The 17,792-nt window shown below is 46.8% G+C and overlaps 1 protein-coding gene across 2 annotated transcripts in view; it reads left to right on the plus strand.

Moving 5' to 3' along the window:
• The window catches only part of LOC142582545 (uncharacterized), a 386,945-nt gene that overhangs the window by 276,980 nt on the left and 92,173 nt on the right, over positions 1–17,792 (plus strand). For both annotated transcript variants that reach the window (XM_075692387.1, XM_075692389.1), the window contains 5 exons: positions 574–626; positions 6,604–6,743; positions 6,866–7,036; positions 8,097–8,225; positions 13,113–13,241. In XM_075692387.1, coding sequence (XP_075548502.1) covers positions 574–626; positions 6,604–6,743; positions 6,866–7,036; positions 8,097–8,225; positions 13,113–13,241 — 622 coding nt within the window. The remainder of the gene's footprint in view (positions 1–573; positions 627–6,603; positions 6,744–6,865; positions 7,037–8,096; positions 8,226–13,112; positions 13,242–17,792) is intronic.

Here is a 17,792-nt window from a genome sequence, read left to right on the forward strand (position 1 = left end):
ACAGCGCATATTAAAAATAAAAGTCGTACCACATATTTAAATCGAATACTATGACCCGAAACAGAAGTTTTTGACTCATATTGCAATAGGCTCAATGTTCGCCCCCCCCCCCCCCCCCTAGACCGGCAGCAGTCCTTAAAGTGTGGCGGATAGGCTATGCTTATATAGGAGCACTTATCGGCTTTGTACTTATTGTTACTGCGATTATCCAGTGCAAACGTATAATTACGGATTTGTTAACAGGAAATACTGGCTATATTACTATGCATGAGGCTTGCTTATACATCCTGGTAACGTTTGCTTATCCGCTGCAATCATCGTAATCACTTCTGGAAACGAACCGCACGCACAACTAAAACCCTGTCACCAAGGTAGCAGTTTGCACTTGCCATTCGTCAGTTAACGTAATTCCGAATGAAGTGCGTGTCACTATTAGTTGTGTTTACAAAACACGAAATCACTTGTGCCAGCCGCTTTGTTTATCTGAGAATGCCGGTAAACCTTTTAGGGCGTGTGTGCATCGAACATAAACAGTGTGTGAGTGTTCCTTCTGCTGCCATCGTCCTTTTGCAGATGAAAACGAGTATAGGAACAGAAGTTTTTAAGGTTGAGATACTGAACTGCACGTGAGTGAAACATCTTTTCTTTCGGGCAAACTTTTTAATAGCGAAAGAAAAATAAATAGACGTTGGGCAGTGGAAATTTAAATTGCATAACAAATGCTTGGGAGCGGGCTAGTTTTTATTCCACAATGATTGCAGAAGGAAGACGGGAATAACCAGGACAGACGCTTGTTTGTGTCTGCCTTTGTCGTGCGAAAGTTTCTTTCCTGCTTCAACTATACTTATTCCATTGCACGCATCATGGAATTTACACCCGAAATGTGGGAAGCATACAAAGCACAAAGTCTCCTTTCAGATATTGCATGTGCATTAGCATTCGGAGCGCCAAAGCGGAAAAAAGTGTACGTGTGTGAAGTAGGGGAAGCCGGTCACCTGGAAGAGGTATAAAAACAGTATATATATATATATATATATATATATATATATATATATATATATATATATATATATATATATATATATATATATATATATATATATATATTGTAGTGGGTAACATGCATGTGGCGCTGTGCGAACTGCCACCGCTGCGGCGCGAGACCCGAGCTCGGGCTGCTGATGCGAACGGCTAGGACTCGCGATCAAGAGCTACTTGCGATCCCTCGTACGAGCTGCAATAAACCCCCTTTCATTTGGTGGAGGTGCGGGGTAGACCTCGGAAACTGGAACTCCGAAGCCGGACGATACCGACTGCTACGATCATGCCTGACGAAACCACCCAGGAAGATGCACCACAGCCTCCGGCGGTCATCGTTTCCGGTGTGTTGCGCCAGCGTGATCCTGCCATCTTTAGCGGCACCGATGATCATGACGTGGAGGATTGGTTGTCATCTTACGAACGGGTGAGCCAGCATAACAAGTGGGACGACGTCACCAAGTTGCACAACGTGTTGTTTTACTTAACCGGCGTCGCGAACCTCTGGTTCCGAAACCACGAACACGATTTCGCAACATGGAGCACATTCAAAACAAGTTTCGCTGAAGTGTTCGGGCGCCCCGCTGTGCGCAAGCTTCGCTCAGAGCAACACTTACGGGGGCGTGCGCAACATCACGGTGAAACTTTCACAAGTTACATCGAAGATGTCATTGACCTGTGTAAGCGCGTGAATCCGTCAATGTCAGAACAGGACAAGATCAAACACATTATGAAAGGCATTGATGAGGACGCCTTTCATATGTTGTTAGCGAAGGATCCGCGTACCGTGGCCGAAGTTATCAATTTGTGCCAAAGTTTTGACGAGCTACGGAAACAACGCATCTTAGCTCGGCGCCCACCGCCTACGGAAGATTCGTTAGCAGCATTAATTATTGGCGACAACCACACAACTTTGCTGACGCAAATAAAAGAATTTGTGCGCGAGGAGGTCGCACGACAGCTCTAGATTTTGCCGACCACGGAGAAGCCTTCTCAATGTTTGGCTCCAGCGCTCCGACAGATAATTCAAGAGCAAGTGACCGAAGCTCTTCCACCTCCGTGTCAGCCGGTTCTCGTGGCCGCGCCTCTCACGTATGCTGAAGCCGTTGCACGGGCGCCTCGTCTACAGGGGTTCTCTCCTCCGCCTTCAGCGCCTCGCCCGCCGGTGTTCTCTCCTCCGCCTTCGCCTCGCCATCCGGCGGATCCCTTTTTCAGTGCACAGCAGCAGGGTCCAAATCCTTGGCGCACTGCTGACAACCGCCCAATATGCTATGCCTGCGGTACCCCGGGTCATGTAGTGCGCTTCTGCCGCCGGCGCTTCGTGGGCACCCCGCGACGACCCAGCTCCGACTTCCGACCTTTCCGTATGCCTTCACGACCACCACCGGAAGTCTACGCTGCTGATGACATACCGGCACCGCAGTCACAGCTCTACGGCACTCGTCGCTCGCCTTCCCCTCGTCGGCGCTCACTCTCACCCATGCGTCGTAGACCCAGTGCCAGTACTACTGAGGCGGAAAACTGATTTCCGCAGTTCCTGAGGCACGAACTGCGTCATCGTCGGAACATCAAAGTCCTCGTTTTTCCCCCGCTAACGTCATTGAAGTGTGCGTTGATGGCATCAAATCCCTTGCGCTCGTCGATACAGGTGCTGCTGTATCCGTGATTAGTGAGAAGCTTTGTCGTGCATTGCGGAAAGTGACCATGAAGCCTTCGGTTCCATTGCTTAGAACAGCCAGTGCGCAACAAGTACAGCCAGTCGCTATGTGCACTGCCAGAGTGCTGATTCGAGACATTTTGTATTCCATTGATTTCTTTGTGTTAACTTGTTGCTCCCACGATGTCATTCTCGGTTGGGATTTTCTGTCGCGCCATCATGCCGTCATCGACTGTGCACGTGCTGAGGTTCAGTTCTCCGTTCTGTGCGATTTGCCATCTCGCGACTTTCAAGTTCACGATCTTAGCAGGATCTGTGTAGCTTCAGATACTGACCTTCCTCCTCACAGTGCTGTATTTGTCCCTCTTTCATGCGCGTCGCTTGCCGAAGCGACGGTCATGTTTACACCCGCTGCCGTCTTCATTCGCCGCCAGCCTATATTGTTGCCTTTCGCCCTCCTCACGGTTCACCATGGTGCTGCAGAAATACTGATTTCTAACCCAAATTCGTGCACTTTGGTTTTGCACTGTGGCGAGACTATTGGCACCATCGCGTCTGTGGACGCTGACGCTATTGTGCACTTCCCCATGGCCGACGACGTCGATACTGCCAACGTAACAGCACTGACGCCCCATGTGCCATCTAACCGAGTCCCACCGGATGTTTTTTGTCGCTCCATTGCCGATGACCTCGAGCCGACACAACGTGAGCGGCTAATTACTCTTTTAAATGAGTTTCACGCGTCTTTTGACTGGAACCAAGCATCGTTAGGCCGCACAAGTACCGTCTCTCACCACATTGATACGGGACACCACGCACCATTACGCCAGCGTCCGCACCGCGTGTCATCCACCGAGCGTCGTGTCATCACCGAGCAAGTTGCAGACATGCTTGACCGTGGTGTTATCAAGCCATCCTGCAGCCCTTGGTCATCGCCCGTAGTACTCGTTAAGAAAAAAGATGGCTCGATTCGTTTCTGTGTGGACTATCGTCGCCTCAACAAGATTACACGAAAAGATGTCTATCCTCTACCGCGCATAGATGACGCCCTGGATTGTCTACATGGTGCTGAATTCTTTTCTTCTTTGGACTTGCGATCGGGCTATTGGCAAGTGCCAGTGGATGAATCCGACCGCTCGAAAACAGCTTTCATTACGCCGGATGGCCTGTATGAGTTTACGGTAATGCCATTCCGCCTCTGCAATGCGCCCGCGACATTCGAAAGAATGATGGACAATATCCTGCGAGGCCTCAAATGGAAGACGTGCCTGTGTTATTTAGACGACGTGGTAGTTTTCTCCCCTGATTTCACCACTCACCTCTCTCGTCTACGCGACGTCCTTACTTGTCTTGCCACCGCCGGCCTTCAACTTAACTTGAAAAAGTGCCGCTTCGGCGCCCGCCAGCTGACCATTCTTGGCCATGTCGTTTCCAAAGACGGCGTCCTTCCCGACCCTGACAAACTTCGTGCTGTCGCAGAATTTCCGCGGCCGACTACACTGAAAGAGCTCGGCAGTTTTATCGGCCTTTGCTCGTATTTTCGACGCTTTGTACGCAATTTTGCCTGCATCATCGCTCCTCTGACGAAGCTCCTGGCTGGCCCAGGTGACCTTCGCGATTGGACTCCGGCATGTGACCAAGCCTTCACCACTTTGCGTCGTCTGCTTACCTCACCACCTGTTCTACGCTACTATGACCCGACTGCACCGACCGAAGTTCATACGGACGCCAGTGGCGTTGGTCTTGGAGCCGTCCTTGCGCAACGCAAGCCTGGCTTTCCGGAATATGTGGTTGCATATGCGAGTCGGGCCCTCACGAAGGCAGAAACCAATTATTCTGTCACAGAAAAAGAATGTTTGGCTATAGTTTGGGCGTTACACAAATTTCGCCCTTACTTGTATGGCCATCCGTTCGATGCTGCCACAGACCACCACGCGCTCTGCTGGCTTGCGTCACTGAAGGACCCGTCAGGCCGTCTTGGACGTTGGGCTCTTCGGCTCCAAGAATTTGACATTCGCGTCATCTATCGATCCGGGCGCCAACATTCTGATGCCGATGCACTCTCCCGATCGCCCATGAGATCCGACGAAACGCCACCGTCCCCCGTAGAGTGCCCGGTTGCTACACTTGCTGTTACTGACATGCCGTCTGAACAGAGGAAAGATCCGTGGATTGTGTCTCTCATTGACATTCTTCACAGTTCTTCGACGGCTACATGCCCTCGAGCCCTTCGTCGCCAAGCCACCCATTTCGTGCTACGGGACGCCATCTTGTACCGCCGAAACTATCAGCCGGATGGCTGCTAGTCATCCCTCGCCATTTGCGCTCCGACATATGCACGTATTTCCACGCCGACCCCCAACAAGCTCATGCTGGCGTCCTGAAAACCTACGAGCGGCTCCGTCAGCGCTACTACTGGCGCGGCATGTATTCTTATGTCCGCAAATACATTCGGTCATGTGTAGCCTGTCAGCGACGCAAGACATCTCCTCATACGACTGGCCCTCTGCAACCTTTGCCGTGTCCTGCACGTCCTTTTGATCGGATTGGCATTGACCTGTATGGGCCTCTTCCATCCACTGCTAAAGGAAATCGTTGGATGATTGTTGCAGTAGACCACCTCACAAGATATGCCGAAACTGCTGCACTTGCTTCGGCTGCTGCTCGCGACGTCGCCGCATTCATGTTACGGCACTTCATCTTACGGCATGGCGCACCGCGAGAACTGCTCAGCGACCGAGGCCGTGTCTTCTTATCCGAAGTTATTAATGAGCTACTCGCCGCTTGCCGCACTATTCACCGCACCTCTACGGCGTATCACCCACAGACTAACGGTCTCACGGAACGGTCCAACCGCACTCTGGGTGACATGCTCACCATGTATGTTGCGTCTGATCATTCGAATTGGGACGATGTCCTCCCTTTTGTGACGTACGCGTATAACACCGCCGTTCAGGCTACCACAGGCTTCTCCCCATTTTTCCTTCTTTATGGACGTGAACCATACACTACCCTCGACACCGTGCTACCATATCATCCGGATGCCAGTGAATTCACCCCTCTTTCCGAAGTTGCTCGCCATGCTGAAGAGTGCCGCCAACTGGCTCGCTCGTTTACGTCGGATACCCAAGGTATCCACAAAGATCGACGCGACAACGGGCAGCCCACACAGTCCTTCGCCCTGGACTCTCACGTCTGGCTTCAGCTGCCCTTCCAATCCCCTGGCCTTAGCCCAAAGCTTGCTCCGAAATATCAGGGTCCGTACCGGATCGTCGCGTGTACATCGCCGGTGAATTATGTGGTCGAACCGTTGACGCCATCTTCGGACAAACGCCGCCGTGGACGCGAGACCGTTCACGTCAGTCGCCTGAAGCCGTACCACGACCCCCTTATTGTGTCATCGCCTTAGGTCGCCAGGATGGCTCCTCTTCGCCGTGGGGGCAATTGTAGTGGGTAACATGCATGTGGCGCTGTGCGAACTGCCACCGCTGCGGCGCGAGACCCGAGCTCGGGCTGCTGATGCGAACGGCTAGGACTCGCGATCAAGAGCTACTTGCGATCCCTCGTACGAGCTGCAATAAACCCCCTTTCAATATATATATGTAAAGCTGTTCAGCTGACTGTATTCTGCTTCGGATCACCGTGACTTGCACTTCTCTCCCCGAAGAGGCAGGACGTTTGTCCAGTGCGTTCCTGGACAGCAGTTTACAATGTAGCGAACAAGTCTTACAACCTAGATCCGGGATTTCAAAAAGGTGCGACCTAATGCTAACGATTTTATCTAGCATTGGTCAGTAAATCCCCACTGATATTTTTTTTGTAGCTGACGAGTGGCATATATGAACGAACTGAAATTATTTGTGAGTTAAACAATCAAGCTATCACTGGGCATCTTCCGTGATTCACAGGCAGAAAATCAAGGCGAGACTTATAGCAGCAAAGCCACTTTCAAAGTACCTGCTGAAAAAGCTTCAAACATGCGAGCATCCCGATGGCGACTTGTGCATGCTGTATCCGAAGTTACCAATCAAGAAGCACACTGCAACAGGTAGGCTTTTTTTTCGGTCACAGTGACCTTTTCAATTTTTGTGTTTAAATATGAATTAGTTACCGCACAAAGCCCTTCATTCAAGCAATCCCATGCTTCTGGGCAAACCTAAATCTTTGCAGAAATTGAAGAAGAAAACCTGTGTGACAGTCTTCTCAAGGGTCAGGAGGAGGCCTACAACGGACAGAACGAGTGCGTTAAGTTCGAGGACTTTTTCTGGTTCAAGTGCGCGGCTGGATTCCGAGAAGTGGACCGGGTCACACGAGGTCGCTTGCGCCGCTCCGTCTGCGAGCGTGAGTAGAGGGCTTTTAATGCGTGAGCATTAAAGTGCAAAGTCAAAGTGTAAAAAAAGTGAGAAAAAAAAATGCAACTCTCCGAAAACAACTTCATTTTCGTGTACACTACCACAGAGCTTATGTTGTGAGACATTCATAATTGAATTTGGCATTCATAACAATAATTGCTCATTCAAAGGCGGGGGACCTCGACGAAAAGATTAACCCCCATGTGTTGTACCTGATTCCGTATAGCGCGCCTGTCCAGAAGACGGATGGAGCTCTCAGCTTCCAACAACATGACCCACTTCTCCCTTTTCTGTGCGATCAGCTGCGTCACGTGGGGTGTTCGTCTTGATGTCGACACTCCCAACCTCTGAGGCGAAGTTAGCGCGTGGAGCGCCACATTTGATGATGAGTATCTGGATCGCGCGAAGTCTAGAAATACCAAAGAGAACGAAGTTCTCGTTGAATAGGACTCACTTCAAGTACATATGCGATAAAACTGTATAACATTATAACTAAGGTAACATATTAACCAACAAATCCATGATAAGTATACGCTTACTGCTCTTCTTGCATTCAAAAATTTATGCAGGTCGACGCGCATAAACCACTTGTGCCGACAACGTTTGTGTAGCTAACATATAATTAAAAAAAAGTACACATTACTGATCAAGAGAGAGAGAGAGAAAAAAAAAGCAAGGACAGGAAAGGCAGGGAGGTCAACTGATCAAAATTCAAAGGTTCCCTATATAGAAGAAATTCCGGGTGGGACGAACTTTAGAGCCTTTCTCCTATTGCGATGTTTTAGTCCGCCGTGGTGGTGTAAGCTTTGGCATTGCGCCAAAAGCGCGGGATCAAATGCCGGCCGCGGCGGCCGCATTTCGATGGGGTCGAAATGCGAGAACTCCCGTGTACCGTGCATTGAGTGTAATTTAAGGGAACCACAAGTGGTCGAAATTAATTCATAGTCCACCACGGCGGCGCGCCTCACAATCTTATCGTGGCTTTGGCACGTAAAACATCAGAATTTAATTTTATTTCTTTTAACTGTGGCTTTTCTTTCTTGCCGCAGCTGGAGTATCGTGCACCCAGGACAAAGAGCTCGAATGTGCTAGTAAGGGACAAATATGCGTCTACGAAAACGAAGAACCTAAGTGCCAGTGCCCGCCGGGCATGGTTACAGGGCAAGGCGGTTGCTCTGGTGAGTGAAAAGGCTCTGTTCCTGCTATGGCATCTCAGCGTGCTCGTTGTCGGAAATTCAGTTTTAACTCTGCAAATATGAACGAATACGACAATACGACAAGGAAGGACGAAGCGCAAGCTACCAACTCTTTCATTTGCTGTGACATAGTTACTACGGCGAACAAGACTACGGAAAAAAAATGTGGGACAAGACAGAGCGCTAGACTTCAACTGACAAGCTTAATTCAGAAAAACACGCAAAGAGGCCCCTGTATGCTCAAATAAATGCTCAGAAAGACGCATAAGCAAATGGGCCGCGCGGGAGACAACCAAATGCGCCACAAAGCCGATAAGCGCCCAGGACAAGGCATTACAAATCATACACCAGATTCTTCTCAAGGTACAACACTTCTTTACCAGTGTGTGCCAGTGATGGAGCGCTTGCGCATTCATCAGCAGCTTTTGAAATGCAAAACGCCTCGAATATTTCCCTATCTGATTGCCTGGCGAACCATGGGGAGCATTTATGAGTACATCTTCGGCAGTGGTGAGTCAAGTGGCCAGCGCCTGCTAAAGTGTTTACAGCATTCCGGTGCTCCCTAAGTCGGTCATTCCGGCACCTTCCTGTTTGTACCATGTAGCAATTTCCACAGGGAAGTGGAATCTTGCATACCATCCCCACATTGCAGTTAACAAAGTGGGTGGCATGCTCTATATGCATGTACCTTGACTCCCGGCGTTGTTTACCAACCTGCACATTCTTGCGAGCTTTAGTGGCGCTGAAAACATAACAGCTACACCGCGCTTGTTCGCCACCTTTTTTTAGGCGCTGGGACACCGCGTGTACGTATGGCACAGTCACAGGGGGCCCAGTAGGACGTGCGTTATTGCACCGAGCCGCTGTCGGGTCAGCTTTTACCTCTTTAATGAGGCTCTCAGTGACCGACACCACGGTGTTATCGGAATACCCAGCCCTACATAAACTGTTCTCTTGTTGCTGAACGCTGCAGGAAACCTGGTGCACGCAAGGTTTAACAATGGCATCTCAGGCAGTCAGTAGCTATGCCTCTTTTAACTAACTTGGAGTTCGCCGAATGGCAGTCAAGAAAGGGCTTCTTGCCCTTTCTTGGCTGCCGGAGGAGAGTACATCCAACAACGGGAGCTGTCATTTAGAATGACACTAATATCCAAGAGTTATAGGCGACCATCTAATGGCGACTAATGGGCTCCTACAATCAATATACTTAAACACCTTAGCTACAAAAGTATTGTCAAATAACGAGAAAGTACGACTGTCAACAACAGTTAAAAACAAATTACTGAAAAGAGACGCTATGTGGGGGTTTTCTCGCACACGCTATCTTTTTTGGACAAATGTGTCTTGATCAAAAACAACAAGGGTACAAGAAAGAAAAAACCTTAGTATCTCCACAAAATTGTCAACAGAAAGGCCAGCGGCATTTTGCAAGTCAACGAGGCCGGACTCTTCGATATGCTCCGTGACAGAAATTAAACGCTCAGCCTGGGGGAGGGAGTTAAAAAGTTCTTAAACGGGAATTGAGAAGACAAACAACGGTTCCGCGATGTTTTCATGTGCCGGAAGGTAGCTAAGTGGTTCATTAGAGTTCCGCAACACGAACGGGTCATTGACGTGCAACCCTTAAAGGTTTTTTTGAAGCAATTTTGACATTTCTCCTTGCAAGACTTTCTTTCAGTTACGATTAATCTAAGAGGGACGTCTGTTTTATGCGTCTTGGCAGAAAAGAGCATTGTCAGAGTGTCGCTCTTCAAGACTAGCATAGGCTTCCTGAGGCCGTCAAGATGCATATCCTGGCATAATATCAAGGCCCTCTTCTTAACCCTCGTCGTGACATTATCCGAATGAACAAAGTTCTTGCTGATAGCAGCACGTGCCTTCTCATGAAAACAAGTCTGTGACAAGACTACAAGACCCTCCTCTTTATCAGACTCCAAATTTTACTGACTGCTTAATTGCCTTACTAGTATTATGAGAGCGACCCACGTAGGGAAGGCAGTCAACACCTTCCGTAACACATCTGCTTTACTCCTCAGGATCAGAACGACTGGCTATTTTTCGAACAAGACCCAAAATAGAGACGGGCGTTTCAATAGGTTCATTACAAAATTTTGGACCATGTTGTAGAACGCGATGAACCTGTCTAGGCACATTGAAACTACCAAGGTACGTCGTACGTTGTTGCAGCCTAGCGCTCTATCCTGTCTCACTTTATTTTTTCGTAGCCTTGTTCGCGCTGGTAACTATGTCACAGCAAGTGTGACAACGCCAACAAGCCCAACTTCCTAGGTTAATTACGAACTGTTTGATCCGGTCAGTGAACACATTCATGTACAAGATCATAGGAACGGAATATAAGAAGTAACAAGATTGTGACATGTGAAAAAAGTCTTGCAATCACAAAAGAAAAAGTCAGTCTTCCTCAGCGAGTTGGGTGTGAGATATGGGCGGACGCACCACACTTTCACTCCTCGCGTGAGGGGAGTATAAGAGCAGCGTCGTATTCAAATTGTTCTACTGCACCATCTTTCGGATCGGCCAATACTTTGACGCATGGTGACGTGTTAAATAGGTTTAAATAATTTCCGGAGCTTAACCTGTCAAGACTACGACCCACTTGTGAGACACGCCGTTATGGGGGAAAAGCGTCCGTGGCGTAACGGTTATAGTATCGGGCTTCTGTACTTTATTTCATTGGTTCGAATCTGACCGTTGGACTATTTCGTTGATTTAGTATTTCAAAATTCATGATTTCCCCATAAGGGCGAAACAATGAATGCAAGATCTTAGAGTGTTACACGAAGTAAGGCTCGTAGCCTTTGGGGCCGTGTGAATTTCAGTAAAGATAAACTGGCTAAGTAAACAAGCCTGCCGTGACGCGCGCGTACACAGAGGGACAGAAACAACTCGATGACCGCGAGCAGCACGGGCTAGGCCTATAGAGGGTCTTGTCGGCGCTGTCGCTTAGCCTCGGTCTCCGTCGCGCCGCGTCTGGGTGCCCCCGGAGTTGAGCTGCAGAAACCCCAGCATCCGTGGCTATTACGTGCGGGGAGAACGATGGTACAAGCTGGCCAGGTCAGCACAGCTGTGTTACGGTTAGTTCCGGCAAGCAGAGTTGCATAACCGGAGGTCGTAGAATTCAGTCGCTACTGTGCACCATTCGGTGCGATAGGAACACGAACACGCCCAGACATATTTCGCCACTCGGTGTTTTAATTCTAATGCAAAGGGAAAAGCGCACAGGCAATGCGAGTAACGTTCTTCAGAAAACGTATTAAAACTAAATAAATCAATATTCTTTCCTTAATTATCGACGTAGGCGTAAGAACGCATGGCGTTCATATAATTGATTTCGCAAGAAAACGCGCCAGGCGCCTCAACGCACTGGCTTGCTCGGGGAAAATGCTTTGGAATATTCTATACCACACGCTTGGGCGTGTGCCCGTGGTGTAATGGTTTGAGCATTGAGCTGCTATGCTAGGGGTCCTCTGCTCCAATTCTGCCGTCGGATAATTTTATGTTTATTGATTGAATATACCATATGTTTATATATTCGAAACAACATGGTGACCAGTGGTCCCGGTAGCACATATCGGCCCACATTTTTAAGCTGCATGATCATCGGGTTCGGGATAAGAGGCTAGAAACATACCCGATACAAAAAAGTTGTGGTAACTCACTAAGAAAGAATTGGTTTTTAAAAACAAGTGCTTAAGAGGAAGCTTTAGCTCGGGTGCTCCTATCTAAATACATGTAAGAGGAGAATACGTCTTTCTCGGCAACCACTGCACCAAATTTGACGAGGTTTGTTGCATTTAAAAGAAAATCTTAAAGTCTAGTGACTGCCTGTTTCGAATTTTCGATTTAGGCCGTCAATCTTTTATTAAAAATTGACAAAAATCTAAAATTTTCAAAAACGAAACTATGAAGTTTACAACTGTGTAACTCATCAACGAAAAATGATAATACAATTCTGTGAAATCCATATAATAGTACATCTAAAGCGGACAAAATTGATAAGTTACACATGAATCTCAAAAAATTTATTAATATGGAAATACAGCTTTTGCAGAACCCTTGTAAACAACGTAACAAATTCACGTAAGATACCAAATTACACATCGAATTTGTCCGCTTTCAATGATCTAATGGATGCCGTTCACAGAACCGCGATATCTATTTTTGATGCAGAGCTATGAATTCGTAAACTTCGTATTTCTATTTTTTTCATACTTTCGAATTTTTGAAGATCTTTTTAACAAAATTCAAGCATTGAATAAAAATTCCGCTTCCAACAGTCACTAGAATTTAGCTTTCTCTTTCAAATGCAATAAATTTCATTAAAATCGGTCCAGGGGCTATCTCAGAAAATGGTTTTTGCGTTTTACATGTATTTCAATAGGCCTCGTTGGAGTTGGGCCCGAGCTAAAGCTTCCTCTTGAGCATTCCCCTTATCACGCTTATACCGAAGCAGAGATGGAGCTTGCAGGGACCAAAAAGAGTTGATAAATTTGTTATTTGTTTCCTATTACCATGCACATACAAACGAGTTCACTAACAGGGCTGGGATCTAATTATCACAGTAAGGATGCACATGGCGTGTCTATGCGGCTTACTGTTGCTTACGCGTCTCGGCATAGCTAAACAGCTTACATGCGGTATATCGTGTAAACGTGACAAGCGGCTTGATCAGGTTGAACAATTCAAATGAAAAAAAAAGAATATCTGTACGAAAAACTGCCTAATTGTGAGGGAGTTTTGTCCTGTGTCCATGATTAGCGAATTAATTTTTGAAAGTCTGGTTCTTGTTTCTGGTTCTGGTTTTTTGAAAGTCTGGTTCTTTGGTTAAGAATCAATGTCTTTCTTCAGCCCGTACAACATGCAACTCCAAAGAGAGGCGAGAATGCGAGGACAAGAAGCGGGAATGCGTCTACAAAGACCAAAAAGCAGAGTGCAAGTGCCCTCAAGGCACAGTTGACGACGGTCACGGATGTTCTGGTGAGTTACAACTAAAGAAGCCTCAAATAACCGTTATCACACTGTGTTTCTCATAAAAGGACGTTGCTGCTGTTCCCACCGAGACGGTAGTTCAGTGCTCATGATATTATAGGGTGGTGGCAGAACGGAAATGGCGCGATTCTGTAGTTCTAAGTACACAATAATGTTAATCATACTTCAAAGATCTTCAACATAAAGCAGACGTTGTGGCATCCTACTTCTAGGCTACTAGTTAGAAATAATGCGGTTCAAGGGTACGTGAGTCCAAGCTTGCCTTTAAGTCTCTAAATATATTTCGAATCTTTTTTCAGTGCATTTGACTTTACACACACCTAGTCAGTTACTATAGCTTTGAGTAAGGCGGATTTTGAGTCATGTTGTTCACAAGTAACGGTTAATAGAGTCTGAATGCTTGATGTAGTGAAGTTCATTTTCTCCCAGCTGCTGTAGTTCCAGAATCGTGCAATGAGGAAGAAACTAATAAATGCAGAAGCAGTGAGCAGCGTTCCCTTACAAAAATGACTTTAGACTGTCTATAGAAAGTCTATAGACTTTTCATAGACGACCTTTCCTTTCTATAGATTTGGACTTTTGTTGATATAAAGTCTATAGACTGTCTATAGACGAAAGTCGATAAAGTTTCTATTTCGTTTTGTCTATTCGCAGTCTATAGACGGTCTATAGAAAAAAGTCGATAAGGTGTTTGTTTCCTTTTTATCTGCTTCCCCTCTATAGAATACCTACAGACGAAAGTGGATACAGTCTCTATCTATTTTTGTCCATACTTTGTCTATAGACTTTCTATAGACGAAAGTCGATAGGGTTTCTATTTCTTTTTGTCTACTCGCAGTCTATAGACGGTCTATAGAAAAAAGTCGATATGGTGTTTGTGTCTTTTTTGCCTACTTCCCCTCTATGGACTACCTATAGACGAAAGTGGATTCAGTCTCTATCTATTTTTGTCCATACTTTGTCTATAGACTCTCTATAGACGAAAGTCGATAAGGTTTCTATTTCTTTTTGTCTACTCGCAGTCTATAGACGGTCTATAGAAAAAATTCGATAAGGAGTTTTTTTCTTCTTTTTCTACTTCCCCTCTATATGACTACCTGTAGACGAAAGCCGATACAGTTTCTATTTATTTTTGTCCATACTTTGTCTGTTGACTCTCTATATTATGGACAATAGTCGACAAGGTGTCTATTTTTTCTCTACTCCTGGTGTATTGAATGTCTATAGAAGAAAGTCGATAATATGTAATTCCGAGTTCCCATACCCCCCGCCCTCTGCGAACGCGATGATATGGCACTGGTTCATGCACGACGGCACCGCAACCCCCGCGCGGCGGGCAAACCGTGCAGACTGCTAGTCTGCGTTCGGTGCAGCTGCACCGAACGAGGATCGCGGCGGAGCAGGCACCGTCCGAGTCACCAAGGTCTTCCAGGCACCCGAAGGCCCTAAACCTGGCTGCTTCCCGGACGTACACTTCGCGAAGACCAGGTGGTGAAGGTCAGGTGGTGAAGGTCAGGTGGTGAAGATGTGGCAAAGGGGGTGAATAAGTGGCGAAAGCCCGCAGACCAGGTGGTGAATTCACCACCTCTGAGTTGTCGTGGTCTTGCATGTCTATAGATTAACAATAGACAAACATCGTTAATCTGGGCCCAACCCGTGTACGCTGTAACCAAGCGCAGGTACCGGTGGATAATACATAGCTGCATTTGATATAAGCCACTAAAGTTGTATACTGCTGAGATTGCTGTAGAGCCTATTTGTAGACTTTAGTATACACATAGTGTATACCTCCGCATTTGTTGACCACATATGATCTACGTAGTCGCTCTCGGCAATCCCAAGACAGTCTTCACATTTGTCGCATCACTTTTGCGGCAGTAGAATAACGGAAGCAAAATGCCGATCCAATTGTTAAAATATATGTTATGAACGCCAGCTTAAGATACAAGTGCATTCGAAACAGGCATCAAGCTAACAGCAAAGACACTCGTAATGTTTGTAGCTGACAACGCGGACTTTGTGAATGTGCCATGAAACGATGTCGTGCATGTGGTGTTCGCGTTGTGTGTCGTCCGATTCTCGGATACTTTTCACATTGTCTTCATATCTCGCCTGCGTCTTTAACATCGGGCGACTTTTGTTGCCTAATATCCTGCACTATAAACTCATCAAGGTTTCTCATTCACTTAAAATAGGTGCCAAATTCTCTGAGCTCACCCAGTATTTCGCGGGCGGTATGCCTGCGCAGCCACGCATATGAGTACCTCAATGCTGTACTGATTGCTTTGACCTATCATCGGAACAGAAAATTAGCACTAACATACGTGCGGGCATCACATTTGGCGGTACGCTGGAAGATATGCTACAAATACGCTGTATTACTCATCGACGCTGGCAATAATGGGTCTAAAACGTGTGAAGGGCCCCGTAACGGCTTTTACAAACAGCGCATTCATGTTAGCGTTCCAGTCTCATACTATAGCCCACAGCGTTTGTCATACAACCTGCCAGCGCATATCTAAGCTTCGTCCACAAAAAAATGCATAACGGAAAAGAAAAGCCACCCGTTCCGGCGCGCATGGCGCGCAGAGAGAGAGAAAGAGACAAAGAAAAAAATGAAGGAGGAAAAGGCGCTCACACTCCTCCGAGCGCGCACGCCCTCCCGCGCGGAGCTCCTGCGCATGCTCGGAGCTCTTGCGCATGCGCGGCGGTGCGCCGTCTCTACGAGTGCGCCAGGCACGTAAACGGTTGTGCCGGTGTGCGGTGTCTCCCTGAACGTTGGTGTCTGTGTATGCGTGTCTTCCTTGTGGCATCACACGTCAACTACACTGAATGGTAAGCTTTATCAAAGACGTTTTGCGTCAATACCTTATGATTATGTGAGCGCATTTCGTAGCGCGAACCGGCTGCATGTAGCGCAGGCGACTCGGGTATAGTGTCGGTTTGTCGTTGACATGGTTTAATAACGCGCTCTTGTTCTCGCTTCTACTATACGGAATGTTTTACGGCGGGCGATCGCTCGTGCTTGTTGATTTTATCATTATAGCTTACGTGCGTAAAAAAGGAAGTACACCATGTTTTAACTTGATACTGAGCTACCACTAAGCGGATTGTGTGTGTTGGGCAGCCAGTGTGGTAGATCTCATTTAGTGGCGCTTGATCCGGCCGCGATGAATGCTGCACCGTATGTGTAGTGAAATTCTCGTGACACGCTTTACGTATATATCTCGAAATTGTGTTAGCATCAAGAATTTTCAAACAGACAGGCATAGTTGAATAACTGCTAGCGTACTCGGATGAAAGGCCGTGTTTGCGGGGCATGTATCAGCAGTGTGTGCGCTGCCGTTTTCGCATAGTTTAAATGTAGCAGTATTTTTAAGGTTCCTGGCAACCAATCTAAATAATTTTGGGAAGTTACAGCAAGCAAAACTCGAGACTTGAAGAAATATCTAGTAGAAATCTCTAGATTCACCCAATCTATTTATATGCAACCACAAACGCTTTTGGAGCATGAAACCTGCGATAAGCTCAGTCACTTGCAGCTTCGCAACTTAGCCGAAAAAATTAGAGAACAATAAATTAGTCGCTCCGGGAACACCTTTACACGTTTCAAACTGAAGGCATTGCGTTTGACGGTAGTTGGAAGATTTGTTTTTTGTCTCTTTTTTAAACAATTTAGCAGCAGAAGTTATCTTTCGAGCTATATGAAAAGCGTTAAGCGGCTTCCGATGCTTCGTCGTTCTGCAGTTTACGTGCTCTTAATCACAAGGCAGCTGCTGGCGCAGATTCGCATTGTGCTAATCCTGTATGGTATGAAGCCATTGTCGTGCGTAATAAGTGTTCCGGTTTTCATTACTGTTGCATGTAGTGCCGTCGTCTTGGGCAGACTGCATACAATATGCGCTGTACAAAAGAAAAAAGAGCCAGATTATCAATTTGGTGGTCTTTTCTAAGTAGATAACGCACAGATTATTCAAATAATTCTGTGGGCATTGCATTTGTTCTACCCTTATCAACACACCTAAGAGATCGTAACATGTTTTAGTTGATAAGTGACCTGATCAGTACGCCCCCATTCATGTGCATTCTACTGAAAGTGTGGCAAATGTATTCATCTCGAAGTATGAGAAAAGAGACATTGCAGGCTGTTCTAAGCGGAAATAAATTGCAAATCTTAACGTGATTGTTCAAAACTGCAGTCAGTATGCTGAGCATGTTCGTTCGGCACGGGCATATTGCATTACCACCTGAAAAATGTGCACAGTCCAGCCGGGTATCTTTGTTTCAACAAGTATTATTATAGGAATCGTTTGGGATTCTCGCATTTCTTTTATTTTTATAAGTACACTGTGTGTCACATGAACCTGTCTTAAAACGAAACGTACCGTTGCTGGCACCGGCGACCATTACGGTTGTCTAACTGCTTATCATACTGTAGTATAACGAAACATCATAATGGTACTGATTAATATTGCCATGTAGTCTTTAGTCAGAGATAAACAAAGTTAACTAGAGGCATAAGTGATGAGAGCAAATTAT

The sequence above is a fragment of the Dermacentor variabilis genome, chromosome 5 (genome assembly GCF_050947875.1).
Source record: "Dermacentor variabilis isolate Ectoservices chromosome 5, ASM5094787v1, whole genome shotgun sequence".
Taxonomy (NCBI): domain Eukaryota; kingdom Metazoa; phylum Arthropoda; class Arachnida; order Ixodida; family Ixodidae; genus Dermacentor; species Dermacentor variabilis.